The sequence below is a fragment of the Pithys albifrons genome, chromosome 13 (genome assembly GCF_047495875.1).
Source record: "Pithys albifrons albifrons isolate INPA30051 chromosome 13, PitAlb_v1, whole genome shotgun sequence".
Classification (NCBI taxonomy): domain Eukaryota; kingdom Metazoa; phylum Chordata; class Aves; order Passeriformes; family Thamnophilidae; genus Pithys; species Pithys albifrons.
The window spans coordinates 22,060,303-22,087,094 of NC_092470.1; the positions used below are offsets into that span (position 1 = coordinate 22,060,303).

A 26,792-nucleotide genomic window follows, 5' to 3' on the forward strand; every position below is an offset into this window, starting at 1 on the left:
TGGGCTATCCAGGAGCCACTCTGACAGTCACAACTGCACCACTGAGCTGGGACCAAGAGCCTTTCTTGACTCCCTGAACACCACACTCACACAGGCTGACCATGTTTTCTCACTGGCTTGACCCCAGGTTTCCCATGGCAGAGTCTCAGACATCTGGATCCTTAAAATTATTTAATCTTGGTGCAATAACTAAATAAGGCAATAACAGCTTGCACTGGTGCCTCTCGGGAGGGACCCCAAACCAAGGAACTCCTGAGCTTTTATACCCTTGCAGTCTAAGGGGCAAAAGTCTCAGATGACTTAGAGTCATTGGATCCTGCTGTGTCTCTGAGTGTCCAGCATCCAGGCCTCCGTGCCCTTTGGTTTGCAGTTCATGGCCTCTTGCCTGGGGTACTCACCCCTCTGAGCTCAACCGGCAGCCCCAACTGCAGTTGCACCCTGAGTTATGAGCTACCTATACTGAATATATTCCACTGCACTGTTGACTGAATTCTTAATGTGACTTTTTGATTAAGAGCAGCTGCAGGCCTGTAGTGAGAGATGCACTGTCTGCCATGGATCAGTTCAGACCCAAGTCTGTGTGGTTGTCATCAACTTCATGAATGTGGTCTCAGCTTGTCTGTGCTTTAGACCAGTGGTTGTAGAGCTTCCATTTAGCATGTGCATCGCCTTTCACACACCTCTTTTTGTTTCTTTTAAGGAAACTGAGGAACCTGTAGTGCAGTGTCAGGAATGTGAGACAGACGCATCCTCCTCCTGTAGAACTGCAGTGGGCTCATCACTGACCTCAGGGGATCTTGGTGATGTCAGTTCCTTTTCATCTAAGGCCTCAAGTCTCCATCGCACATCCAGCGGAGCAAGCAGTGGTCACTCTGCCACAAACAGCAGCAGCTCAGGGCGAGGACTTGGAGCTGTCAAAGGGAAAGCCTGTGGGACAGAAACTGGAGAATTTGCTTTACCCATTGGCAGAAGCGTCTTAGGGAAATTAAGGTATGTGCAGAGTCTTGGGGAACGAAGAACAGATATTCTGCAGAAGTGAGCATTTCACTTCTGAGTGTGAAGCAGGTTAGACTAAAATCAAAAGGACCAAAGGAAAGATCTGGCTTGATGAACAGAAATAAAGAGATAGTATTTATTCACATCTGTTCTTCCTAAAGAAGTAGTTTGCTTCCTTGTGAGGCATTACTTTACCTACGCTCTTGCCGGTTTAGTAGCGATGAGGCAAACTTACAGCTGTGTTGTGATATGACCGAGGAAATGGTAGGGCCCTGATGAGCTGGCTTCTCTTTTCAGAACAGTTAACTCCTAAATTCTCTAGTCCTAGGAAAGGAGCTGGGCAGCCTGCATCTCCACTCAGAGTTAGCCAGACGAGAGCACTGCCTTGTGAGGAAGAGGAAGGCTCTATGACTGGCAATCGTCAGGGTGGCAGGGCACCTGGGACACCTCGTGGACGAGGAAGAAGAGGCCGCCCACCATCCCGAACAACAGGAGCAAGGTACCCTGGAAAAAGGAAACTATAATTTATTGCCGGGAAAGAGAATGGAGAGCTCTTGTCTTCACATGACAGAGGAAAATGAGTACTGAATATTTCAGGAGTTAGTTTTTAGTGATACCATGTAGCAGCTGCAAGCATCTCAACTAAATATTCTATACTTGCTGTTTTTGCAGATCCTTCTGGGACTGCTTTTCTCTTTTTTCTTTTTTTTTTTTCATTTGGGACTACTTTTCTCTTTTCTACAGAGATTTAGCTGGACTGCCAGGTGTGGAGCATCTCTCAACTACAGCATCACCTGAGGAGAAATCAATTACTCATTCAGTTCGTCTGCCAGGTGGAGGGGAGAAATCTGACACTTCTGGCTTCTGTGCTTTACGTCGAAGTGACTCTCCAGAAATCCCATTACAAGTGATGACTGGTCCTTTGGACTGTGCAGACTTACCCTCTGGGAGCAGCTTTGTGGGCCTCAGGGTTGTAGCAAAGTGGTCCTCAAATGGGTACTTTTATTCTGGGATGATCACCCAAGATGTTGGGGCTGGAAAGTACAAGCTTCTCTTTGATGATGGATATGAATGTGATGTGCTAGGAAAAGATATTTTACTCTGTGATCCTATCCCACTGGAGACAGAGGTGACCGCACTCTCCGAGGATGAGTACTTCAGTGCGGGTAGGAGAAGTTCTTGAGTTTTATCCTTGGTTTTCTGAGCCGCTGAATGCAATGAAAAATGAGTGCTTTTCCAGGAGCATGAGAAGCCTGGGTAGGGTTGGTTAACAGGTGTTGTTTGTTGTCTTTGTCAGGTGTGGTGAAGGGACACCAGAGGGAGTCTGGAGAGCTATACTACTGCATTGAAAAGGAAGGCCAGAGGAAGTGGTACAAACGAACGGCTGTTATCCTGTCTCAGGAACAAGGAAATAAACTCCGTGAGCAATTTGGGTTAAGTCCTTATGAACCTGCCACCCCTCTGACCAAAGCAGCTGACATCAGTCTTGGTAAGGGGAGGTGCTGTTGAGCTGCTGACTGTGCTATTCTGTGTCTTGTGCCTTTGAGATAATTCTAGTACATGATCTGAATTACCAGTGTTTAAATATTTCTAGGTATTCAATAATGCTTTTGGTACTTCATAGTAGGATCTTTGAGGTCCTTTTGTTGTTCAGTGTCAGATACTTAGTGGTATTGATTGGTTTGTGGAAAGCAGCCTGCTTCTAAGACAGTGATGCTTGCCATACTTACGTACACTTGGTGGATGGCTGCTCTGATACAAACTCTGCAGCAGTACTGGGAAGAAAAGAGACTGGGCTTGCAAAGAAGGATACTCAAGAGAGATACTTTTTTTCTTGCTTTCCTCTGTCAGAGGGTGGTGGCATGTACCTTGTAGGTACTACTGTGTTCAGCCACCTCTGCACAGATAGGTAAAGTGAAAGCACATGAAGTTTGGTGACAGCCCATGACTAATCTCTGCATACTATGTTGCAGATAATCTGGTGGAGGGGAAGAGGAAGCGACGTAGTAACCTTGGTTCTCCCAGCACTTCCAGCAGCAGCACAACTCCCACTCGTAAAGGGCAGGAGAGTCCACGTGTGCCATCAGGCACACTGTCTGGGAAAAGAAAACTTGTTCCATGTGAAGATGAGCGATCCTCAGCTAAACGTGGCCGCAAGTCAGCAACGATGAAGCCTGGTGAGAACCTTATTTAAAGCTCTTAAACCTGCATTCGTCTGTTTTTGTCTGCCCTGGTGTTTCTATAATTGATCTTTCCGCTTCTCATAAGCAAAAAGTAGGTGAGATTCTAAAGTAAGGAGCCACCAAGGTTACAGTGCAGAGTCAAAGATTTCTCTTCACAGAAGTAATCATCAATGCTCTAATTTATTGTTAAGTACACACAAACTTATATCTCATACTTCTCAAAGCACACGAATAATACAGGCACATTATTGGCTAATAGCTCGTGTCCATGCCTTACAACACGACTCGATTGGTTTTTGCTTGGTGCTGTTATTGCAAGTCTGTTCCCTTTTATCTCAAGGATACAGGCTTTGCTACTTTCTGCATAGACTGGGTTGGGCATACAAGCTTCTTACAGCAGGCTGTGGCCTGTGCTGTTTCCAATTTCTCTCAACAAGATTCCTTGTTTGCCCTGCAGGATTTGAGACTGCATTCAGCAGCCAGAGATATATTTAGCATGGTCTGAGTGCTTACCAACCATCTTTGCAGTTCTGCCTTTAAGAAATGTTTTGATTTTAATGTTCTGATTTGTCTCCCTCCTTTTCTGTCTCCTTAACCAGTCCCAAAATGCCTAGCTGTTAAAGGAACCTTTCACAGCAGTCAGTGTTATTTCAAGATGTTGGTAAGACTGGCAAACATTGTCCCGTTAGTCATTTAGGTTTTGTTTTGAAGATTTCTTTGCAACCAGAAGGTTAAAATATCCCTACCTATCCTAGTGTAATCCTAGCCCAGTCCTTCCTCTCTCCATCCCCTCCAGTAAAATATCTGAGTTGAACATATCTGCCAGGGTAAGATACCTTACCCAGGGTCTTTGTGCAGAACCTGACTTTGAAGACTTACAGTGCTTCTGTCTGTCTTTAGGGGCTGTGAGAGCTGGAGAGTTTATAAGCACCTGTGAGGGTCTAGATGCTGTAGATCCCCCAGTACTGGAGGACCATCATGGACCCTTGCCCCAGAATAAGGCTCTCTTTTTGGGCTATGCCTTTCTTCTCACCATGGCGAAACCAAGTGACAAATTGGTCAATCTCCAGAAGCCATCAGATGGTTCCACAGGGAGTAGTGAGGAGGAAGAAGGTGAGGCACATCTTAACCATTGCATTTTTAAGTTAAATGCTACAGCTTTAGGAAAAATGTGTGATACTGTCTGATCAGACATTTGTGTAAGTGCTTGTTTACCCTTTTGCTCTTTAATCTTTGTAGAAAGGGCCTAAGACTCAGCCTCTGTTTTAGAGAACTTGTGGCCTAAGATGTGCAAACCTCAATGATGATCATAGGACTGTTCAGCAAGCTAAGAATGGTGTGAAAATTAGAGAGATCAGCAGTGTCAGAATAGTATAATGTAAGAAGGAAGGTTTGGGGAGATAAGGGATAGTGCTGAGAAACACAGAACTTGAAAGCATGTATAGGTTGCTCTAGTTTGCCTTTGCCAATGTTATGTTCCATGCAATGAACTGCAGCATGAAATAAGTGACAAGGTGCTCACCTGGCCAGTGCTGTGCTACCCTTTCTGTTGCCTCTTTTGTTTTTTGGTTGGTTGTTGGTTTTTTTTTTTTTTGACTCTTCCAAGGGATTTCTCTAGATATGGTTGGGAGAAAGGCTGGGATCCCGTTACTGGAATGGATGAGGACTCTGTAGACTGAGGTGTATGAACATAAGGAGGTAGAATGTAGTCAAAAATTGAACTTTCTGCTGTAGAATTTTTAGAGATGACTCCGTACGACAAACATTACATAGCACAACAGCTGCGAGCAGGAGCTGGCTATATCCTGGAAGACTTCAATGAAACCCAGGTAATGGTTCACTTACTAACCTAGAATGACAGTCACAGAATAGTTGAGACTGGAAGGAATTTCTGTAACTTATCTTGTCCAACCACTCCGCTGAAAGGATCAAATAGAGAAGATTGCATAGGTCCTTGTTCAATTGTGTTTTGAATATCCTCAAGGATGAAAACACCACAGCCTCTCTGGACACTGTAATCCTATGTTTGATCACCCCCAATTTAAAAAAAAATAGAGGAAATTCTATTTAGTTTTTTTATTTCAATTTGTAACTGTTGCTTCTTGTCCTCTGAGTGAATAACACTGAGAGGAGTCTGGCTCCATCTTTTGTATGCCCTCCTATTAGTCATGAATAGGCGTTAATAAGACCACCCAAGCCTTTCCTTCTTGATCTTTAATAAGCTCAGCTCTCAGCCTCTTCTTGTATGTCAGGTGCTCCAGTGCCCAGACCTCGTAGTGCTCTTTGGCTGGGCCTGCTCCAGCATGTGTGGTGTTTTTGGTGTACTGTGGGACAACTAATTTAATTTACTGTTGCTTTCACTTAAATTCAGAGTTTTTTAATAAAGAGGGTAAATTGTTCTTGGAGCATCTTGCCTGAGGAGGCAGTCTTCTCTAGTGACTTAAGAGTATCAAACTAATAGATAAATCATCTCTTCTCATCTGGAAGAGGGTTATGATGCAAGAACTATTAGGTAGTTTTTCCCTGTGAACTGCAGAGCTTGGAATAGGTGATTATTAAACAGATTCTGAAATCAGTAGTACCTTTACCTAATTCACCTTTCACATACTAAAGTGAGAGTCAGGGTTTCAGTTGTTTTCTTCTTTGAAGTGTTTAGCAGCAGGGTAATTTCTGGGGTTTTTTGCAAGCCCTGTCTCTTGTTTACGTATCTTTTTATCTCCCCTGAAGTGTAAGGCAGCGTATCAGTGTCTTCTAATTGCGGACCAGCATTGTCGAACTCGGAAATACTTGCTGTGCCTTGCCAAAGGGATCCCTTGTGTGTCTCATATCTGGGTCCATGATAGCTGTCATGCTAACCAGCTTCAGAATTATCGGAATTACCTTTTGCCAGCGGGATATAGCCTCCAGGAGCAAAAGGTGCTAGAATGGTAAGTGCCAAGTAACCATGATCTGAGACCACAGACTCTCCAAGAGAACTGTTACACTTGGGAGGCTCTTGAATAGCCACAGGTACTGAAGATGACCCTAGTACTGCTCCCCATGCTTTTCCTTCCGTATAGGAACAGCACTTCCATGGCTTTCCTTCGATTCCTGTGACCTCTAGTGCCAAGATACATTTGGGTGCCATGGGGAGTAAGAAAGGTATCAGTCTTCTCGTGAGGAAGACAGAATTCAGGAAAGGCTTCCCACACGCGTGACTTACTCTAACTGCTCAGAAATGGATAAAAGAAAGCAATACTCATTTTCCCTTGGCTTCTGCCTTTTCTATGGAGCCTAATCCAGTAGGTCTGTTCTGAGATAACAGTTGTCAGGTCAAACTCCTTCAGCAAGGTAAGGAGCAGACAAAAGTTTGTAAGTTGCTGCAGGCTTCTGGGCAGCAGACTGGTGTCTTCCTGCTCATCCCTGTCAAAGTGGAAGGACTTGGGATGTGCACAAAAAAGGTGGTTCTGAAATAAGAGCGAGCCTATCCTAACTTCAGATTTAGGCTGCTGCACACACCCCCTGCCATTACTGTCTAGCTTTGTTTTACTCTCTATGAACAGGATAATTGCTTGAGGAGGAGTGGTAAAGAGAGCAGGTTATGCTTAAGCAAGACATTCAAAGAACCAATATGGGAGCCAATCAGGTGACTAGACTACTAAATATTCTTAGCAGTCTGCATTTCTCTTTACAGGCACCCACGAGAAAACCCCTTCCATAATCTAAAGGTTCTTCTGGTGTCAGACCAGCAACAGAACTTCCTCGATCTGTGGTCTGAAATTCTCATGACGGGGGGAGCAGCATCTGTTAAACAGCATTACTCAAATGCTCACCACAAAGGTACTCATTGGCTGTTTCTCAAGGAATCCTATGCCACTGTCGTCTCTAGTACGGTTTAAAAACATCTAGGATGGCTTACAAGGTTGTCAATAAGCAGAAAGGAAGCCAAAGTGCAAGGCACTAGCTCTCTACTTGAAGGTAATCTATATATAGACAACATTCTAGGAGGCCTGTCTTGGAGAGGAGATGCTGCAGCAATTCAGAACACAAGCTGTCAGCTTCCAGCCTCTGTTGAAAGGGGAAAATAGGCAGGAGATGTTCCTGGACCTTTTGTGAGCCTCTCAAATTGTACTTCCTTGTCCTTCTGAACTCAGCTGTCTCTGCCTCTCCATATGAGATGTATGTTGTCGTATGCCCAGCCTGAGGTCAGGACTCAGGGTCCTGCCTGTAATGTTGGCTACTGGTTTTCTCTTACCTGAACTAAAAGGACTATTTTACTTGCAAGGTGCAGGGTTGCTGTAGAGTATGTCTTAACTTACAGAATGAGAAGGTATGTAAGAGTGATTCATAGTGGTAAAACACACTGATCTGCCAGGTCAGATGGGGCTTGGAGCAACCTGGTCTAGTGGAAGGTGTCCCTGCCCATGGCAGTGGGTGGAGCAAGATGAGCTTGCCTCTCAACCCAAATAATTTAGTATTCAATGATTCTGTGATCTTCTGCTGCAGAGTGGATCCTCTTTCTTCACTTGACGGATGCGTGTCTTTCCTCCTGTGCAGATATTGCTTTGGGTGTTTATGATGTGGTGGTGACTGATTTTTCCTGCCCAGCTGGTGTCTTGAAGTGTGCAGAAGCTTTACAGCTGCCTGTCGTCTCACAAGAGTGGGTGATCCAGAGCCTTGTTGCTGGGGAGAGAGTAGGCTACAAGCAGCATCCAAAATATAAACATGACTATGTCCCCCACTAAATGAAAACTTTGCCCTGCTGTCCCAACTATTGTGTGGATTGTATTTTAATCAGATTTCAAATGTTTGTGAATTTGGCAGTATGCATGGATTATTGCATAGTTTTATCTGCTGGACTTTTATGATTAAATAAATGTTCAATCTCTTGTGGTATCTGCTGAGACTCCTCATTTATCTAAACTTATTCCAGGGCAATGCCTTCAGAAAAGGAGGGTAAACTGAAATGTTTACCTTTCTCTGAGCTGAATAGCACTAATATTCTGCTTTGGGTAAAGGCTCACCTCAACACAAAGTCAATTATAAAGGAAGGGAAGGGAGTGTATTCCACTGGCAGCCTGTATTTACAGAAGTGAATACCACAGAATTCAGGGCAGCAGCAGTGCTGTTTGTTTGAAGAATACCATGTTGTATACTTCTCCAGTTTGCTGTTGTTCTTTTCCATTGATTTCATTAAGGTGTTGCTAATGTAACTGCAAAGAATTTCGAGGGCACAGTGCCAGTTTGTTTTGGCTACCTCTCTTTTTTCCTGTTGTGACAATATGGGTATTAACCTGCCTTAGTGGACACTGGCACTACTTAAGTAGAGATACAGACACAAGAACCTTGGACAACTAAACTGCTTGAGACCTGAGGTGCAGAGCATGTTAAGTGGTGTTATCTTTAAATGGTAATGGGATAAATCATCTGCTTCTGACCTTCTGCATTCACAACCAGGCACTGTATTTTAGCACTCAGTTGGCATAAAGGCAAAAGCTTTTCATTCAGCAGTGCTCCCACCCTTGTACAGTCTTTAGCTCCCTGCTTCAAAAGTGTAGTTTCTCTTAATGTGTATTTTAAGGTGCCAGGTCTTAAACTTGATGGCTGTTATTACTGTTATTACTCTTTCTCAGAGAGCAGAGAGGATTCCTCTTTCCCCCCAGGACACAAAACTTCAGAGTGAGCTGTAACTGTGTGCAAACACCAACCCTTGGAGGAGAAGGCTGGCCTCCTGGCAGCGTTTGTGTTCAAACTGGGAAACCTAATACAATACTCTAGTGATGGACTGGATGCCTCTCTTCTGCCAGTCATTCAAAGGGACTTGGCAGCAAGATAGTCAGTTTATTGTAGCAAGGCTAGGAAGTCTTAGTAACAGGGAAGACGTTTCTGCCAAATACTGCTTTTCATTGAGAGAGAAGGCTGTGCCACTCTATTCCCTTTGCACCGGGGTGCAGATATTGACATTATTGCATACAGTTGCATGACAAGATGGTTTTCTTCTGGTTCAGTAGGGTAGTCACTAGTAGCATTCTAACTAGTCTGGAATGAGAAGAGCCCAGGTGGAGCAGCCAGACATCCCGGGGATATAGTGCAATAGCACACAAAACTGTGTTAAAAGGTATAGAGAAAACATGTGATACGACTGGTGTCTCTTTCACTTGTACAGATATGCTAGAACAGTGCACTGCATGAGAAGAAATTCTTCAAATCTATTCCTTCTTCCCTCCCCCTTCACCTCCATTGAAAATTGCTATTGCTGTTTCATTTACATAGTAGCATGTATTTGATTAACAGACATCATTTACTGCACAAGAGGAACTTCTGAACAGAGCTGAAACTTCATTCATAGTCAAGAACAATAGATACTCTGACTTGCAATGGAGCACAGTCCAGCTGAAGAGTCAAGACATCATAATTCTTGTTGCTTTTTCCCTTTCTAAAGAGACAGTTCCTCCCTAGAAGCATTTATAAGAATATGTGGGGCTGCAGAAGGCATATTTTTATTAGTTCAGAAAAAATGGAGTAGCTTTCTGCAATCACTGGGCAGCCTCATGTAAGTGGCACTTCCTGCCAGTTCTTTCTGAAACAGTTCACCAGGCAAGAGCCAGCTACAAAGAATCTGAGTGCAAACTCTCCCAACTGTCCAAGAGCACCAGTCTCCACTGCTTGACGCATCACTGGTCACAGCCAGAAGAAAAGGTCTTGGTGCTTAAACCCCAAAACTGCAAGAGAAGGGTAAAGTATTAATTATATGGTGAAAGTAACTCATTTTATCAATCCACTTCAGCATTTTTCAACCAATATGGGCTAGCAACTTGTTCAACTTCCTGCCAAAGCAAGCTCAAAGGGGAGAAAGCATTTGAAACCCAAAAATTGACTTATGCTGGTTTGTTACTTTTTTATCAGTATTTAGCCACACTTTGTGTAAGCCAAAGTAACTAGAACCAATCAATAAAAATGGGTGTGTACTTCCAAGTACCTCAGGATAGATAATGCTACAAGCAACCCTGGAGATATTCCTACCTGCCCAAGGTTCCTCCAGCCTGGGTGTAGTATTTGTTATAATCCAAGCGTAGCAGCAGTTGAGCTAAGTCAGAGTTTATCTGATGGTTGCGAACACTAGAGAGAATCTTGAAGAGAAGCGATGACTGACGACTGAATCCCTACAAATTAGAAGAAGTCAGTTCTGGGGCCTCTCAGAAAGCAAGCAAGCAAGCCTTTAATCTCTGTCCAACTAGACCCTTAATAGCCTGACAAAAAGAAGCACTACATGAGAAGTGATGTTTGTGGTCCAGGATAAGGTGTGAACACAAGAATTCCCAGTGTTAGTTATCCAAAAGTTATCCTGCCTCATTCCATTACAGTATCTGCCAACATTCTTCCTCTCTGTGCACACAGAGTTTCCAACCCAAGAACCGTTGATTAAAATAATTACAAGCACTTACATAGAATATCTCAGCTTACACTCTTGTAGTACAACTGTTAAACCCAAGGTAACAGCTTAGGCAAATGTTTGCATGGGAGAAGAACAGATCCATAGAAACACAGATTTCACCTTCACCAAAATACTGAGTTGTGCAGCTCCCCGTTCATCTAATGGGCCCAAATTCTGACTGACCAGAGAACAAAAACTGTGACAAAGATCCAGAATTTCATTTAAGCAGTGGAAAACCTGCATGGGATAAAAAGTACAAGACAGTAGTTGAAACAGAGTTCAAAGACAGAGCAGTTCTTGGTACGTGAAAAGTTGCAGCATTCATAATCAAGATGTTGCTGATACTGTATTTTTGAATCAGTAAGGAAGACGTTAAGGTACCTGTAGCATTTTTGTAAGGTTTTCTATAGAGAAAGAATTGAAATGTTGTGCTGCATCTACTCCCTCCCCCTCTCCTCTTCCACCTTTTGCAGACATTACTGGGGAAATGGGATTGACATGAGCCATCCACATGGGCAGAGGAGTTGAACACTGTCTTTCCTGTCCAACCAGCCGGTCATCACTGCAGCTTCGGGATTAAGAAAGAAAAATAAAGACCAGCAAGAGCTACAGTTCAAGGGTTGGAATTTTTTTGTATCGGTTGGTCAAGGTAACTTGCATTCTTGCATTCAAGAGTGTTAAGAAAACCCAAATGCCTCACAGATGTAACTACTGGAACACATCAAAAATTCCACACTGGATAATTGGTTTTCTGCCACTTTTATGCTCTAATAGTCTCACAGACTGAGCAAAGAGACACTTTCATTGCAACTAACCTCCTTTGGGAACGTTTCTGTGAGGTTAAAGGTTATAAAAATACTGCAACATTATAAAATATTTTTATTATTAACAAAAAAACCCAAAAAGCACCCTTAAAAGTCTACTCCAGGACATCTCAACTATTTTTATTCTCTGAAGTAGGAGAGGAAATTTTTCCTAGTCTAATGCATTTCAGCACGAGCCCCTCGGGAATACAGTTCCCAGCATTATGCTCCTTAGTACTTCTTTAGTAAAATGGCCTGTGATAAAAATGTATTGATAAAAGTTAATGAGGTTAACTGAACACTGAAATAATCTTGCTTTAAAATTGCCAGGAATGCAGCATTCACACTCACCAACTGTAAATTAAGTGATCTTAATGTAATTATCTGTTCTGGTTTATACCTGCCTTATTCCTAGAATTGTAGTCTGTGCTCTGCAGGAGATTATCACTGATCTGTTTTAAAGGATATGATTTGTCCTATCTGTTCCAAAAGGTGTGTTTCTTAGGGCAGTTGGAGAATTTGTAGAAAAAGGTGAAAACTAGGCCTACTTACAGGTTTTAGGAGGATGAAAGACTGAGCCAACAAGTTACTTAAGAAATGATCGTGAGCCAGTCGTATACTCTCAAAATCTCGCGTGGCGTTGATCTGCTGCAGAAGCTGTGAGAACTGAGACTCCAGAACATCCACCTGATGGATATGTAAAGATACTTCATTAGTATCTTGAGGAATGGGAGTACTTAGACAATCCAGAAGTTTTGTGTAAGAAACTCACTTTCATTATTGTTACTTTTATGTTACAGGCTGAGGATCCCCTTCTCTCCACTCGAATAGGGTGTTATAGACAAGAGCACTATGAATGGGGGGACACAATAATTTTTGATGCCTAAGTAATATCTAAGTAGAAAGGGAAATGGTCACTTTTTTTAAGATTAACTATTAAAAAAGTATATAACCAGCATATAAACAAAGGTATTTGATTTTAGTAATCTCTGAATTTTATACTGGGAAATACTACCTGGAATCTTAGGGCAAAGGCTGCAGTGCAAAAGCTCAGCCAGATTACTCTGGAGAATACAGAAAGTCGGCCCCATCAATTCAGATGTTACAGCTATTAACAAAGGGATGGGCAATTCTCACAAAAACACCCTATTAGTAACTGCTGTTTACATTCGGAAAGTCTCTTTTTTCCTCTCAAATGGTCTGAATGTGGCTTCTTTCAATTCTTTAAAAAACTAACCAACCCCAAAACCTAAATCAGTGGAGTTGACTAAGAGGCAAGGGAAGAAACCAGGATGGTATCTTAATGATGATCCTTTAGAGATGTCTGTGGTTTCTCTCAAGTAGCAGCACTAGAGAGCCACTAGAGAACTCCTGCATTTCTAGTAACACTTGCTGATTCACAAGTCCAAAAACCTTTTTAATTGTAGCACTAAGTCTGGGAATTCAGAGGAAGTTCTAGACTTGTAAAGAAAATCCTGATTTCCTTAAGGTAGAATCGGAAACCCGAAAATCAGGTCTTCAGTGCTCCCTCTGTGCATTTCTGACCATTCCTGACCGACTGATAAGAGTTTGTCTTTCTCCATATATACCAACCTGCAGATAATACTGAAGATTGTCCACAAGGAAAGCCATGTGGTCCCTCAGACGCCACTTGATAGCATCAGTTCTGTTTGATTTCAAGTGTTTGCGTTGCATCTGGAGAGCCCAGCAGTGCTGGAGCTCAGCCTGGACTCGTCGCACACTCAGCAGGTATTTGAACACAACATTGTACCTACAGTGAAAAAATAAAGTTGTTTAAAATCTTCCTTGGCTGCAGGTACTGGAGGACGTAACAATGCAAGACTGGAAGAAAAACCAGGATGTGGCTGCTTGCCAATAGATAGGGCAGATCAGGTGATGGCCCATTCTCAGAGTAAGACTTCTGCTTGTATTGGTTATTGACCTAAAAAATACAAAGTTAATTTCTGTGTAAGGAGGGGAGATGTCAATGAAAACATCATTAAAGTAGCACTGATTGTAAATTAGTGCAGATCTGTCAACATCTTGTAGGTCTTACAAGTCAGTACAAGTACTCTCAATATGAGTAAGTGTAAAAAGCCATTTTAAAGTTCAGGGAGCAAGATGAAGTATTAAAGCTCTGCCTTTCCACGGAGAAAAAACCCCAACATATTAGTGACTGACTGAGATCAGAGAACACACAGACGAAAATACAAAGACCTAGTACTTACTTCTCAAGAACAGCAGGAGTAAAGAGAATGTGCAGTGGCCACTGAACTTTGTAAGAAAGGCCCAGAGCTGCCCATCCAGATGTGGGGGCTTCACGTGGAGATAACTCCCGGGAAGGCCCTTCACGAATCTGAGAAATATCTGAAAACAAATGAGGTGCTGAATTACATTATTTTTTCAGTTAATACAGCCATGGCGAGGAAGAAAAGGGGAAAGGGAGAGAACAGAATTAAGAAGTGAAAACAGTCTGGGCCATCATGCTGGGCTGTAAAGGGAACAAAATTAACATTTTTTCAACTTTAGAGAAGGGTAACAGGACTTGAAAACAAGGTCATCACCTCCCATCCTAACTCACTATTAAAAATGCAAGGATATACCTTTATGCTCCTTTCCATGATACTCAATGGTTAAGTGAAGAAGAGGAAGGAGGTTGTCATCATCTAACAGCACCTTATGAGCAGATTGCTGAAATGCAACGTTGACATCTGAGGAGAGAACACAAACATCAACCCAAGATGAGGCAGCTAGTGCTAATTTTGCAGCCATTAATTATTTATGCCCGTCCACAGAAGATAACACTGATGCACTATTGCCACTGTTTTCTTTTAGTTCCAGCTGCAAATATAGAGAGAAACTTGCCATCTCAAAGCTTCTGAGAAGTTGTTTTCACTCTGTGACACTGTAATTCACAAGTGCTGTTCTTTCAAAACTAATGATACCATCTGGAGGGTAAAGGAGAGCTCTTCTGTACTGGACATGGCTCACCATTTTCCTGCTGTATCACAGTGAGGACAGTTTGGTGAGTGAATAAGCAACACTCACCATGTTCAGTTACAGCTGTAGGTGGCGTCTTTAACATGTGCTGTGCAGTGTCAATGAAAGCCTGAAACAGCTCACCTCTTCCCAAAAGGTAAAAGTCTTTTATAATCTGTGGAGATAAATTTTTTGTAGCTAAACATACCAAAAACTGAGCAGAAATTTTAAGCATCCTGGCTGACAGCACCCATTTTTTTTTTATTATTGCTTGGATCACTTCTACTATTTCAAAACACAGCTGGAGAGCTCTGAATTTCATTCACTGACCAAAGAGTCTACACAGCCTTTGCTTCAAGATGCAAACCACAAAACCACATACACATACCCCTCTAATTCTATCACTCTGTGCTCATTCTTGAGACCTGCAAAATGAAACATCTTTACCTAAAAGAAGAAAGCCCAGAGTATAAGGCAGTATTTAATGGAAAACAGGTATTTAAAAAAGAAAGAAAAAAACAAGAAGCTGCTTCAGCAAAAACAAACTAGCAGTTACCTTACCTTCAGTTGTCCTAGCAGATCTGACTCCTCCACCATCAGTTTCCAAAGATGCTAGTGAGGAAACAAAAATCAAACAAGAGACCTTCCCTCAGAATTATCTTACCCATTCAGAGAGAATAGTAGCTGTCTTGAAACACTTGCAATGCACACAAAAAAGCACCTATACCAGATGCTATATAAAGCACAAGAGAACATGTAAGAGTCCTCTGTAGCTGCCCATGCTATTAGTTAAAACTCCTGATATATACCAGCCAGAAACTCTGCCTAAGACACATGAAGACCTGGGACAAAACAAAAAGAAAGCAAATTGCTATGAAATCAGTCCCACCCCGGCTTTGTTCTCTCTTCTCTAACCTCCCCATCATCTCGGGTTCTTCTTCCCACCTGAACTGAAAAAAAAAAGATTAAAAACTGCCAAAGCAAATAATGTGTCCAGTGAGATGCCATCTACTATACTAAAAGCACAATGAAAAGTTCTGGAGTAATTTCAAGTGAAATAAAATATATGCAAAAACTTCCCTTCTTTCGCCCATGAAAGTGCATAGTATTTGTTAATGTCCTTTTGTCATTAGAAATTGGGGTTATATGAAACTCTGAGACCCCAAAGAACATGAAAGCTACCTGCATTTTCACATGCTTGTTCAACCACTGGTTCTGCAGAGTCCCCTTCTCCCAGTCACTCATAAAACTTAAGAGCTCCTCAGCCTGTGCAGCAGTTACCTTTCCTCCCATGCTTTACCTCGGCAACAGTGCTCCGTATCCAGTCAACTACTGACTCAAAGTCCACCAAGCTAAAGAGTGGTTGCTGCTTGAGGCGATGTAGCTCTGCTGCAAAAGTGTCCTCTTGATTTTTTAGGATGGAGCCTGGGTAGCAATGAGAAGTGGTTTTGGAGACTAAGAAGAAATGCTATTTGTAGACTTGCAGACCCCTTTCAGCATAGAGGGGCAGAAAAGCTGTCCAGGCAGCACTGTCTCAGGTCTAGCAAGGAGTGTAAAGAGGAGGCCTCAGAGTACAAGTACCAAGGTACAAGATTACTAATACAGGTACAGTTACAGTATAGATCCTTGCCACGGCAATGCTGTGGTATCAGTAAAAACCCCAAATGTTTCTCTAAATGGTTGCTGCTGACAGCCCTTTTTCTAGGACTGAGCTAGATCTCTGAACCCACAACAGAAGTTGTTTTGGTTCTCCCTCCCCAGTTGGTGTAGGAATGTATTTCCCAAGCCACCTCCAATGTAAACTTATCGGGCTCTCAAAAAGAACCATCAGCTGGAATTGTCTCTCCCTTACTGTCTTCAAGGCTCCATCTTGATAATTTGTCTTCAATAGCAACTTTGGGACCATCAATGTCTCATGTTTGTGACTGCACATTAATCCTGTGCCACTGTTCTGCAACATACACACTCAGAGCAAAATGTGCCATTGTGTCTCTGCAGCCTTCAGGGACAGGGATGCAAACAAAAAAGAAAACAAGCCCTTGGCAGTCACTTCATTTGTCCAGAGCAAATCATGTGGTGACTTGTTACTGGAAATTTGGAGACTATGTTTGGAAAGTGTTATTTTCTCATCCTATTTCTATACTGCTCCCTTGGAATCAATCAGAAGCAGAACACTGGGACCCACTGGTCTTTCCTGGGACAAACATCCACACAGTCTGAAGAATATCAGCCAATAGTCAGTAACTACTGAGAAATTCATTAATACAGCATTTTGGAAACTACTTGTCAGTCATTTTTAACTGAGCAGAGGTTGCAAGAAAGATATTCCTTACCTTTTCTGGTCAGGTTAACATTCTGATTCTCAAACATCTGTACAGATTCTCCCACAAAGAGGATTTTCTCAGCAACCCGCACAGGAATGTATGAAGGCAGCATTTCTACTCGCAGAGAAAACTGTTTTAGAGATGGAGCTAACATGTTCTCCTCCTCAATCAAGCGCTGTCAGAGGCACCAGGGAAAAGAAAGCAAGTGCAAAACAGTGTGAGAAAAGCAGACAGAAGAGGTGTATAAAGGAGGGTGAGTATGTGTGTGTGTGAGGGCACATCCAAGAACACTGGAAGTAGGCAGAAAGGTCGCAAAACAGATTCCTATCATTTAAGCATGCCAGTAAACTTCATTATCCTTCTGGTATGCTAGCAGATCTCCCTAGAGATGTTGCTCCCATCAGAGAGTGGAGCAGAATCAGAAAAAGGAGAAGCTAAACCTTTGTGGAATAGCAGAAAATTGGCTGTACCAAAGGATGTGTTACATCAGCAAAAGGAATTTTTATTGAAACTGCATTACACAAATTCTTTTGCTGCCATAACAACGTTAACCAGCATTACCAACCCTAACCCTCTCCTACACCCTATGTCCTCTCCTACCCTCCATTCCTATGTTTTAACACTGCTAGAACACTTGAGATACAGGCCAAATGTAAGTGACTCCACTAGTGAGCAAATAGGGAGGCTTACTAGCAAAAATAAGGCAATTTTCTCAGCTCTTGTGGAAGCTGTTTAAAACAATCTATTTTCCTGAATGTATTAATAAAGAACTCCAAGCACAGAGGCAAAATTTTCCTTCAGAGAAGCAATGCTGATAATTTCACTTAGCTGTCTTGTTGTTGGAGAATTAGTTTCAGTAGCCCATAATCAAAAAAAATCATCCTGAAAAATTTCTGAGAACGCTTGCAATCTCAGAATTTTTCTTTTTATTAGGAAAGTTCAGTATGAGTTTGAATGCATATATATTTTGTATACATATATATATATATATTTGTTAATGACAACATTAAAAGGTTGGCAATTCTTTTCTTAAGATTCTACTGACACTCTTAGATGAGGCAATACCTGAGTATTTTATCAGTCTTTCCCATCAACACTCAGGATTTCTTACTTTACTCTTTGACTAAAGAACTGCCAAGACCTTTAGTCAGTAATACTGAAGAAAGGAGATAATTATGCTCTCTGGGTGTTATCTTCTTAAAGTCCACATTTTCCACCATGGCCCTAGAAGACTTACAAATTTTCACATTCTTCCTTTATCCAATATAGTGAAATAACAGATTTTTCACTAACTGCCTTTTGAAGTTTTCCCTTGTTTTCACCTGCATGTAGTCTGTTTTCAACAGAGACGGTTTGCACAGGGCACTTGATCAGTATGCAACATGGTGTCTGGAGGGGAGTGTTCTGTGTTTGCAGCCAAGCTGCATGCAGCACACTAACACCACAGGTGCCCATGAAATGTTTTCTCACTGTAAACCAGAGCGTGAATTTAGAGTTGCAGTTGCACCTCACTGATCCCTATTCAAGAACTGAAATGCACCAAGTGTGGAAGATTACTCCACTAAGAAAGCTGCTTTGCACAAGGGCACTCTAATGGTACGGCACCTGCAGGAAGAGTTACAACATTTCACCAGGGCAGTGGCAGGTTGCTCCTTTGCTTAGCAGACTCTTGACTCTCCACGAGCACGTTTTCCACCAGACTGTCAGTAGCATTAACCTGTTAGGTAACATTTGCACAACTAATTGTGCAAGAAAGGTACTCGACCCAGCTGCCCACAGAAAGGGTGTGAATCAAAAAAAAAGCTCCCCACACCCTCCCTCTTGCAACTGCTCACCCCACCACCAATCCCTATGTTAAACAGATCACAGTGTTCACCATAAGGAACAAGAAACTGGTCAGTCAAGAGCAGGGGGTGTGCAGAAGTTCCAGCTACTTGACATCAGCATCTGCACAGATTCCATCTATAGGGCTTTCTGCCCTCAGACTATCCAACTGTGCCAAAAGATGTCTCTGTCCTTTCACACCTACCACCAAGCTGTTACAATATTCTCGTGATTTACCATCCTGCCAGGTCTCAGTATATGTCTAGTCTAGCATAGCTCACACTGAAGGAAAAGACAACACATTTCTTTAGTTCCCTAAGGACCAAAGGATGCCAAGCTATGACTTGTAGTTCTTACCAGGTCCTGCAGTTCTCGAAGCTGTTTTCCTGTAAGTCCCCCAATTCCTAAGTCATCATCATCTTCTTCGGGTTGGCTAGGGACATTTCCAGAAGATGGGCCCTGTTTGATAAAGAACTCTTCATGTTGGTCTAGTAGCAATCCATGCAGCATCCAGGCAGAGAGCTGCTTATACATGACTCCATGGCACACAGCTAGAATCCTGAGGTCAAGAGAAACAGACAGTGGGGCCTTTGCATGCAGTAACCAAAACCCCATTCTGCATCATTCTGGAAAGTCCAGGCAGTTAGCCAGGCAGTATGGCAAGTGCTAAATGGCTGATGTGGAATTTTATATTTTTTTTTTAAACAGAGAAAGGTGAACAAAACTAAAAGGTGCAAAACTAAACTAAACATATCCTCTAATTACGTGGCTTCTCCCCAGAAATCTGCTAGTAGGCCAGAGATATAAGTCTGCAGTGGCTTCCCAGTCCTGCTGTTTCTACTCAATTACATTTTAGCGTGACCACAAGTCTGACTTTCTCCCAAGGATATATAAACATTGCAACACTGACCCAGTCACATTTATCTTTTTGAAGGATCAAAATCAGTAACAGGTCTATTGTATGCAAAACAGTTCACACAGACTTCAAAAGAAAAAACACTGGGTCTGAAGTTCTCTGAGCCCCTTAGTCCAAAGCATGGAGAAAAATTTACTTCCCACCATAAACCTGCTTTATAGAAATCATGGAGACTGCAACACCTTTCCCTGCATCTCCTCTTACTTTTCTATCATGCAAGGCTGTTTTGCATGTACTGGTTTAATAAGTAAGATAAATACTTTGACACTAATTCCAATTACTACAGAAGAATGAAGTAATAGTTTTACTTCATCTACGTACTTTTCAAGAGCACTGCGAACAGGAGGCAACCCCCCACAGCTATGTTTGTGGACTGTCTCCAGTATCTGACATCCATGAATCTGCAAAAAGAAAGGTTAGGCTAGGTCTGTTATTTGGATCTGTACTGATCTTTTCAGACATTTAGATACTACATCTTCTGATAACAAGAAAATCCCTTAACAAACTGATCAAGTCCTATGGAAAGATGTAACATACTCCATGTAGTGAAGAGAGGCCTCCTTGGGTGCTCTACACCCAAGCTTCTGTCAAAACTTTCCCTTAAAAAATGTAAGCCTCTCTGGATTCTGAAAGCATTAGCCTCTGTCTTTTTTTTCCAGGTGACAAGAGAAAACAGACTCAGAAAAGAAGAAATTCCAACCAACAGCATCTTATCCTATAAAATACATTGTGATTATAAAATGCAAGCCATCAGAGATCATACTGATGGGAAATGGGAAAAAGTCAAATCCAGTGTAAATAGATTTGCAAAACAGTTATTCAGTACTTACAGTAGTACTAGTAATAGGGCATCCATTACTCAAATCACATTCTTTGCTAGGACTAAAAGTCTAGGATGGGGACAGAAAGAACTTCACCAGTTAAAGAGGAAAGTTGTTAAGAGAAACTAGTTGCAGTTTACTGTACCTTCTGAGTTTTGATCTGTTCCACCATGACCATTACAGAGGGAAAGAGTAGCTGAAACTGCAGAACAAGGAGCAAACTATTGAATTAGATTGTTATGCAAGGAAGAGAGAAAAAAATTGTACTTCAGTAAGTCTGGACAGCAGCTGAATACAGTACTTCAATGAAACTGTTATATGGCTTTCCCCAGAAATGAGAAACATGACATGAAAATCTCAGGAAGTGTGTCCTCCCTCTACTGGACCAAGATGCACAAAGTTATTATATTCCAGAAGTCAACACAGGCAGTGAGGAACATGTGATGGTCAAGGTGGAGGACCCAGGCTTTGTGCTGAAGTGCAGGTGATCCTCTGAGCGTGATTAAGGGACTACAAATGTAGAGCTGTTAGACAGAAATGGTATGACATGAAAACCTAAATTTAGGCCCACCTAGGTGAACCCATAACATAGACTAACCATTCTTTATCCTACCCACATTCTTGTCAGACTCAATGAGTGATAGAAGTAACCAAAGAACACTACCTGTTTATTAACGTGACATACCTGGTCCAAGGAATAATTAACATGTGAGATGGAAAGATGCGGGTCAGCCAGAAACTGTAAGGATAAAGCAATTAATGAAAAGTAATCATGGCAACTACTGGATGGTGACTGTACCCAAGATATGACAGCTGTTAATCTAGTGGAGATCAATAAAAACCTTTAAAACCAAAAACAGAAGCCACACTAGTCTGAGACAGCACTGGGCTCTGACACTGAACTGTGCCCAGTGCACTTACTGAACTGAAGGAAGAGAGGACTTAATACTTAGTAGCAATGAACAGTAATTTACAATGACATTTCACAGGAATAATTTGGAAGGCATCCCTCACGTGGAAAGGAAAACACTTTGTCTTAGTAGGTACTACTACTTCTCATATGTATTGCAGAAAATACAACTTTCCGCCACCTGTCAGCAGCAGGAGAGCCTCTTGTTCCATGCCTCTCCCCGTTACCTCTTGTTCCAGGTCAAGGAGTGCCTGTCGATATGGCTGCAGTACTGAATCAAGACCTGTGCAGAAGGCTCGCAAATAAATGCCATGTAATCCACTCTGGCTTTGTTGAGATGGATGATGATCCTGAAACCAAACAATAAAATCCCCATCAGCACCCTAGTTCACATCTGAAGAGTAATGGAGTATCTGTGCAGTGTCACAGCAGCAGTCAGGGCTTCAAACATGTTATAGTGCACCTTATCCCACCATAAAGTGATCAGAAAAACATGTACAACCTCGTTGCAAGGCAAAGAACTTGAGCGGAATTATATTTAGCTCTTTTGTGGATCTATGCAAATGCTGGGAACCACCAGTACCCGTGCTACTTTTCATTAAGCACGCCTCTTCAAGGCATGAATCCTAAGGATCTTCACAAACCATGAGCGGGGCTCACTACAAGGTAGAGGTGAGCATCTTAGTTCACAAACCCTGGCAAGTGTGCTGTGGCCAGAAATTATTACAAGACTTGCCCAAGAACGAGATATTACATTTGGTCCATCTTTCCCTGCTCTGTCCCCTCCCGCACGTGCAGCGCACTGAGCTGTCTGGGGCGCTGCCCGGGCCGCGTACGGGACAGCTTGGCCTTACCGGCACCTGCTGCCTCTTCCCGGGAAATACCGCGGCCCGGCGACCCCACCTGCTGCTGGACGTGTCCCGTGTACTGCTCCACGAACTCGGCGAAGCGGATATAGTCGGTGCCGAGGCGGCAGAGCCGGTTCAGGACGCTGGTCTCGCTGGGGTGGAGGAATGGCAGCTCCTGAGACACCTGGGCGGGGAAACGGCGATAAGGGCGGGCGGGGGCGGAGGCCAGAGCAGGGGCAGGAACGGGGCAGGGGCAGGGGCAGGGGCAGGGGCAGGGGCAGGGGCAGGGGCAGGGGCAGGGCCAGGGCCAGGGGCAGGGCCAGGGCCAGGGCCAGGGGCCGGGGCCAGGGGCCGGGGCCGGGGGCCGGGGCCGGGGGCCGGGGCCGGGGCCGGGGGCAGGGGCCGAGGCCGGGGCCGGGGCCGGGGCCGTGCCTGGAGACCGCCGCGCTTGCTCCAGGTGAAGGCCGCGCCCGGGTACCCGCTGAGCGCCAGGAGCAGCTCGTGGATCATCCTCCTCCTGTTCCAGCCGCCGCCGCGCGGGGGCCGCCGGGAGGGGGGCGGGGCCGGAGGGCGGGATGCGGATCCTCGTCGGGATGCGGGTCCTCGTCGGGATGCGGATCCTCGTCGGGATGCGGATCCTCGTCGGGATGCGGGTCCTCGTCGGGATGCGGGTCCTCGTCGGGATGCGGGTCCTCGTCGGGATGCGGATCCTCGTCGGGATGCGGGCAGGGGTACTCCGAGCGAGGGAGCGAAGCCGAGGGCAGCGTGTGGCAGTCTTGCCTTTCTCTATTTATTATGTATTGCTTTCCTTCGTTTCCTGTGTTCAAGTGGATAGTCTTTTAATCCAAACCGCCCGGTTTCAAAGTTGTGGAAATAAACTGGTTTTTAGCAACCTCTTTTTCATTCCCCCTCTCCCCTATGTTTTGGAACAGTTTTTTCTTCATGTGCATGTTTACTCTTGTTCATTTAGAAGCAATTAGTGTTTAGTGTTGAATACAATTTAATGTGTGTTTGGTTCATGATCACCTTGCCACAATAAGGGCTGAAATACAGGAAGAACTTCTGCTACATTTGTACAGGGATGAACGAAGTCCTAGAATGTTGCCTCATTTTCGAAAGGATTTTTTTTGCCCAGCTTCTCTGATAGATGGGCACATGCTTTCTATAGCTATACAGCTCTTTCTGTAACATGGGAGCCCCAACAATATTGTTCATATGTATGAGTATAATCAAACTATCCTCTTTCTAATGAGAAAACTTCTGTGATCATGATAAAGGGTGAGGAGTTTGGCTGGGCAGCTGTGCCTCATTGACAGAAATATCCCAGCATACAATTGGGTTAGGAAAGCTCTGTGCCATTCCTTCTTTTAGGATGCATTATTTGAGACTGAGCACTGTTGGCTTCATTTCTGCAGTGCTGCAGTTAGTGCCAGTTCTTCCTTTATCCCTAAAAGGCTTTGGTTCAATCACACGCTACTCACCAAGATTTCTGTGCAAACAGATGGGTTTTCATTATTGCTGAATTTCAATACTGTTCTCAGTAGATATATAACCAGGCATGCTGTAGATAGCTCTCAGGTAGTTATATGTATGTGGTGATGGCTCAACAATTGACAAAAAATGTTTATTTTGTAAAGACTATATACATAATTTAATGGTAACTTTGTACAGTACTATTAATATAACGCTTTTATTAACATAAATACATTATCATGCTGCATATTTAATCTGTTAAAGAAATCTTGCATGTAAACACAGTTGTCTGTTGCAGCCAGAAATTAAGCCTACAGCGACATTTGTTCATAAAAAGTAGAAAATCCAAAGAGTCTTCCTTGACAGTGCAGCAGGAGTAAACGGTTTAAAATATATTAGAAGGAACATTCCTTTATCAGTGGTGGGGGGAGCTATTTTTTGTGGAAGGTAGTGAATTGTTTGAAATTAATTATTCTAGGGTTAAAAATACAGTTGACCATGAAAGTATTTTAAGTAGAGATCTGATGGGTTTTTCAGCATTGGAGGAGTCCTTTGAGATGAAAATTAGGGATTTGGTGCAGGGTGTTTGGTATGTGGCCAGTATTGCAGAATTGGTCATAGAGGTCTTAATGTGTCTTTGCTTTACAATCTGTAAATCTGGCTCATCCCCACTCACTTTCAGCTAAATCTTGTGGACTGCTCAGGACTTAAACTACTTTATGGGTTCCCCAAGTGTCTTTTTAGGTAGCCTACATGAGAACAAATACAGAGGCAACAAGACAGCATTACAAAGCAGATAGCAAGACACGGAGTATCAAACAAAATTAATATTGAATTACCCATATTATTTTGTTCTGTTTTTCCAGGTAGCTGTGGAAAGAGAAAATTGCAGGTATCTAAATGTTATGACAGACACAGAAGGTAAGAGCTAAACTTACTCAGAAATAATGGACCCTAAAGGGAAAGGTCATAAATGGCTGTACAAGATTGCAGTAGAATGAATGAATGAATGAATGAATGAATGAATGAATGAATGTGATGAGCTGGATCATCAGAGTGATGGATGCTAAGATGTGGAGTGGCATTAGACTTACATTATCCCAGCTACCATTTTCCTGTGTGCTGAAGAGAGAATAAGAGAGGGCTTGGAATTCTTAATGGTAAATGGGACCTAGGGCATATCCTACTCTATCTTCAGGCTTTGCTTTGCCAGAAATGAGGATACCTGTGAAAAATTATTCAGTGGACAGTTGGATGAATATGCTATTATTTCACAAGCTGTTTTTGGACTACAAGACTCCAGAACTTTGGATAGGTAGGTGTGATAACTGTATATACAATCCTGTTTCTAGGAGGATTTGCAGAGGTCAGAGATTCCTTGTGTTCCAGTAGAGGCTTGCAGCCAGGATGTCTTTAAATGACTGTAGAATCACAGATTCAGAATATTCAGCTGTTGTAAAGATACATTTGTTTCAGCACCATTCATAAAACCATTTTTCCTTATAAAAGAAGTAGCCAATAAATACAAAAGACAATAAATGAAAAGAACAGATAAGAGTAGTTTATTTAAATAACAGAATTTTGGCACTCTTTTCCTTTGGGAAGCCTAGTTATTAGTCATTAAGACCAAGGACTTCCAAAGAGTTTTTTTTACAGAATTGATTGCTCCAATTCAAAACTATAGAAAAATAGGTACCTTTGTAAGGCCAACAGACTAGTATTCATTCCACATTAAGGAAAAAAGTATATGAGAAACAGAAGAGGCAATATATTAAACACATAGAAACACAAATCCTAACCAAATCCAGCTAACAGAGACAGTAACAATCAGGGGAGCTATTACAGGAACATTAAATATAACCTTGAAGAGGTTCAGCCAGTTTCTTTGTTAATGTGCAATAATCATGCTTTACTTTTCTTATCAGAATGAGTCTTACAGGAAAGAGTAAGTTTATGAGATTTTTTTGAGGGAGGATTGTGGGACTGTGCAAAAATGTTGTGGCATTTTTAGAGGGAACAAAACCAGCCCTGTACTCACTCCATAGTCTACATATAAACATTATTTTAAATGTCTTCTCATTGCATAACTGCAAAGTGGCCACACATGAAGTAGTTCAAATGTTAATAATTAGACCTATAACTTCACTACAAAACCTTTTGTTTTGTAATTTATGTCTGGCATTCACTGATGTAGTTATTTCTGAAACTGTTGAATTGTGTCTCCCTTTCATACAGACTCCTTAAAAATCACAGAATCACAGAATCAATTAAGTTGGAAAAGACCTAATCATTGAGTCCAGTCTATGACTGAACACCCCCTTGTCAACTAGATCATGGCACTGAGTGCCACGTCCAGTCTTTTTTTAAACACCCCAGGGATGGTGACTTCCCCACCTCCCTGAGCAGTCCATTCCAATACCTAATCACTTATCTGTGAAGAAATTCCTCCTAATGTCCAACCTAAACTTACCCGGGTGCAGCTTGAGACTATGTCCTTCTGTCTTATCACTTGCTGCCTATGTATATTTAGTAAATATATTTTTTGGTGGGCTCACAGAATCGCTGCAGTTGGAAGTGACCTCTGGAAGTATCTGGTCCAACCTTGCTTCCTCAAAGCAGAGAAAACTCAAGAGGGTTGTCCAGAACCACTCCTGCTGAAGTTTGCAGTAGATAAGGGCAAAGACTACAGCTTATCTGGGAAATTTGTTCCACTGTTTCATCACCTTCAGGATACAAATGTATCTTATGTTTAAGTGGTCTCTTGATGCTTTTCAGTCCATTGCCCATTGCTTCTTGACATGTTCTCTCTCAGGCTCTCCTCATATGTCAGATGCTCCAAGCCCTTCATCAGTTGCTCTGTGTTCCACTGAACTTGTTCTATGTTGTCCACGTCTTCCTTGTACTGAATCCAGTACTGGGAAGAAGGGAATGATCAACTCCATTCATTACCTGTTGATGATGCTTTATCTAATGGAGGCTGTTGGTCTACCACGTTACTTAATTTGTGTTTCAGTAGTAAACTTATGCCTTGAGAGTGGAATTGATGGGCTAGTTAAAACAGACACGTGGAGGCGGGCATTTTCAGTGCTCTGACTCTTGAACAAGAACTAGGCAAAGCAACATTAATATGTACTCAAGGGAAGGAAACTTTGAGGACATAATTGTTCCATGGAAGTGCAGCTCGATGTTGATGTCGTTTTGGGGCACTGTGCTTAAACTTGTAGCTGACATTTCAAGTGAGTTACTATGATTTTGTCAGTGCAGCTGTTGAGATGGAAGACCTGCACCAGCTGCACCTGGC

At 42.7% G+C, this 26,792-nt stretch overlaps 2 protein-coding genes across 5 annotated transcripts in view; one reads left to right on the forward strand and one right to left on the reverse strand.

Annotated features, from left to right (window-relative positions):
- TP53BP1 (tumor protein p53 binding protein 1) overlaps positions 1 to 8,054 on the forward strand; it is a 31,674-nt gene extending 23,620 nt beyond the window's left edge. For all 4 annotated transcript variants that reach the window (XM_071568941.1, XM_071568939.1, XM_071568940.1 and 1 more), the window contains 10 exons: positions 701 to 990; positions 1,319 to 1,495; positions 1,741 to 2,162; positions 2,294 to 2,485; positions 2,970 to 3,173; positions 4,080 to 4,292; positions 4,914 to 5,008; positions 5,907 to 6,106; positions 6,853 to 6,998; positions 7,716 to 8,054. In XM_071568941.1, the coding sequence (XP_071425042.1) occupies positions 701 to 990; positions 1,319 to 1,495; positions 1,741 to 2,162; positions 2,294 to 2,485; positions 2,970 to 3,173; positions 4,080 to 4,292; positions 4,914 to 5,008; positions 5,907 to 6,106; positions 6,853 to 6,998; positions 7,716 to 7,903 (2,127 nt within the window). In that variant the 3' untranslated portion in view covers positions 7,904 to 8,054. The remainder of the gene's footprint in view (positions 1 to 700; positions 991 to 1,318; positions 1,496 to 1,740; positions 2,163 to 2,293; positions 2,486 to 2,969; positions 3,174 to 4,079; positions 4,293 to 4,913; positions 5,009 to 5,906; positions 6,107 to 6,852; positions 6,999 to 7,715) is intronic.
- A 1,582-nt stretch (positions 8,055 to 9,636) lies between these two features.
- On the reverse strand, positions 9,637 to 22,556 carry TUBGCP4 (tubulin gamma complex component 4). Its single transcript, XM_071568244.1, has 18 exons — positions 22,451 to 22,556; positions 22,074 to 22,202; positions 21,398 to 21,520; positions 20,946 to 20,999; positions 20,406 to 20,462; positions 19,761 to 19,840; positions 18,881 to 19,082; positions 16,709 to 16,874; positions 15,676 to 15,800; positions 14,937 to 14,987; positions 14,445 to 14,550; positions 14,000 to 14,107; positions 13,625 to 13,763; positions 12,990 to 13,167; positions 11,949 to 12,083; positions 10,714 to 10,830; positions 10,182 to 10,321; positions 9,637 to 9,880 (listed from the first exon to the last, which is right to left on the reverse strand). Exons 1-18 carry the CDS (start codon positions 22,526 to 22,528, stop codon positions 9,868 to 9,870), a joined length of 2,001 nt encoding a protein of 666 aa, XP_071424345.1. The 5' UTR covers positions 22,529 to 22,556; the 3' UTR covers positions 9,637 to 9,867.
- Positions 22,557 to 26,792: the final 4,236 nt, after the last annotated feature.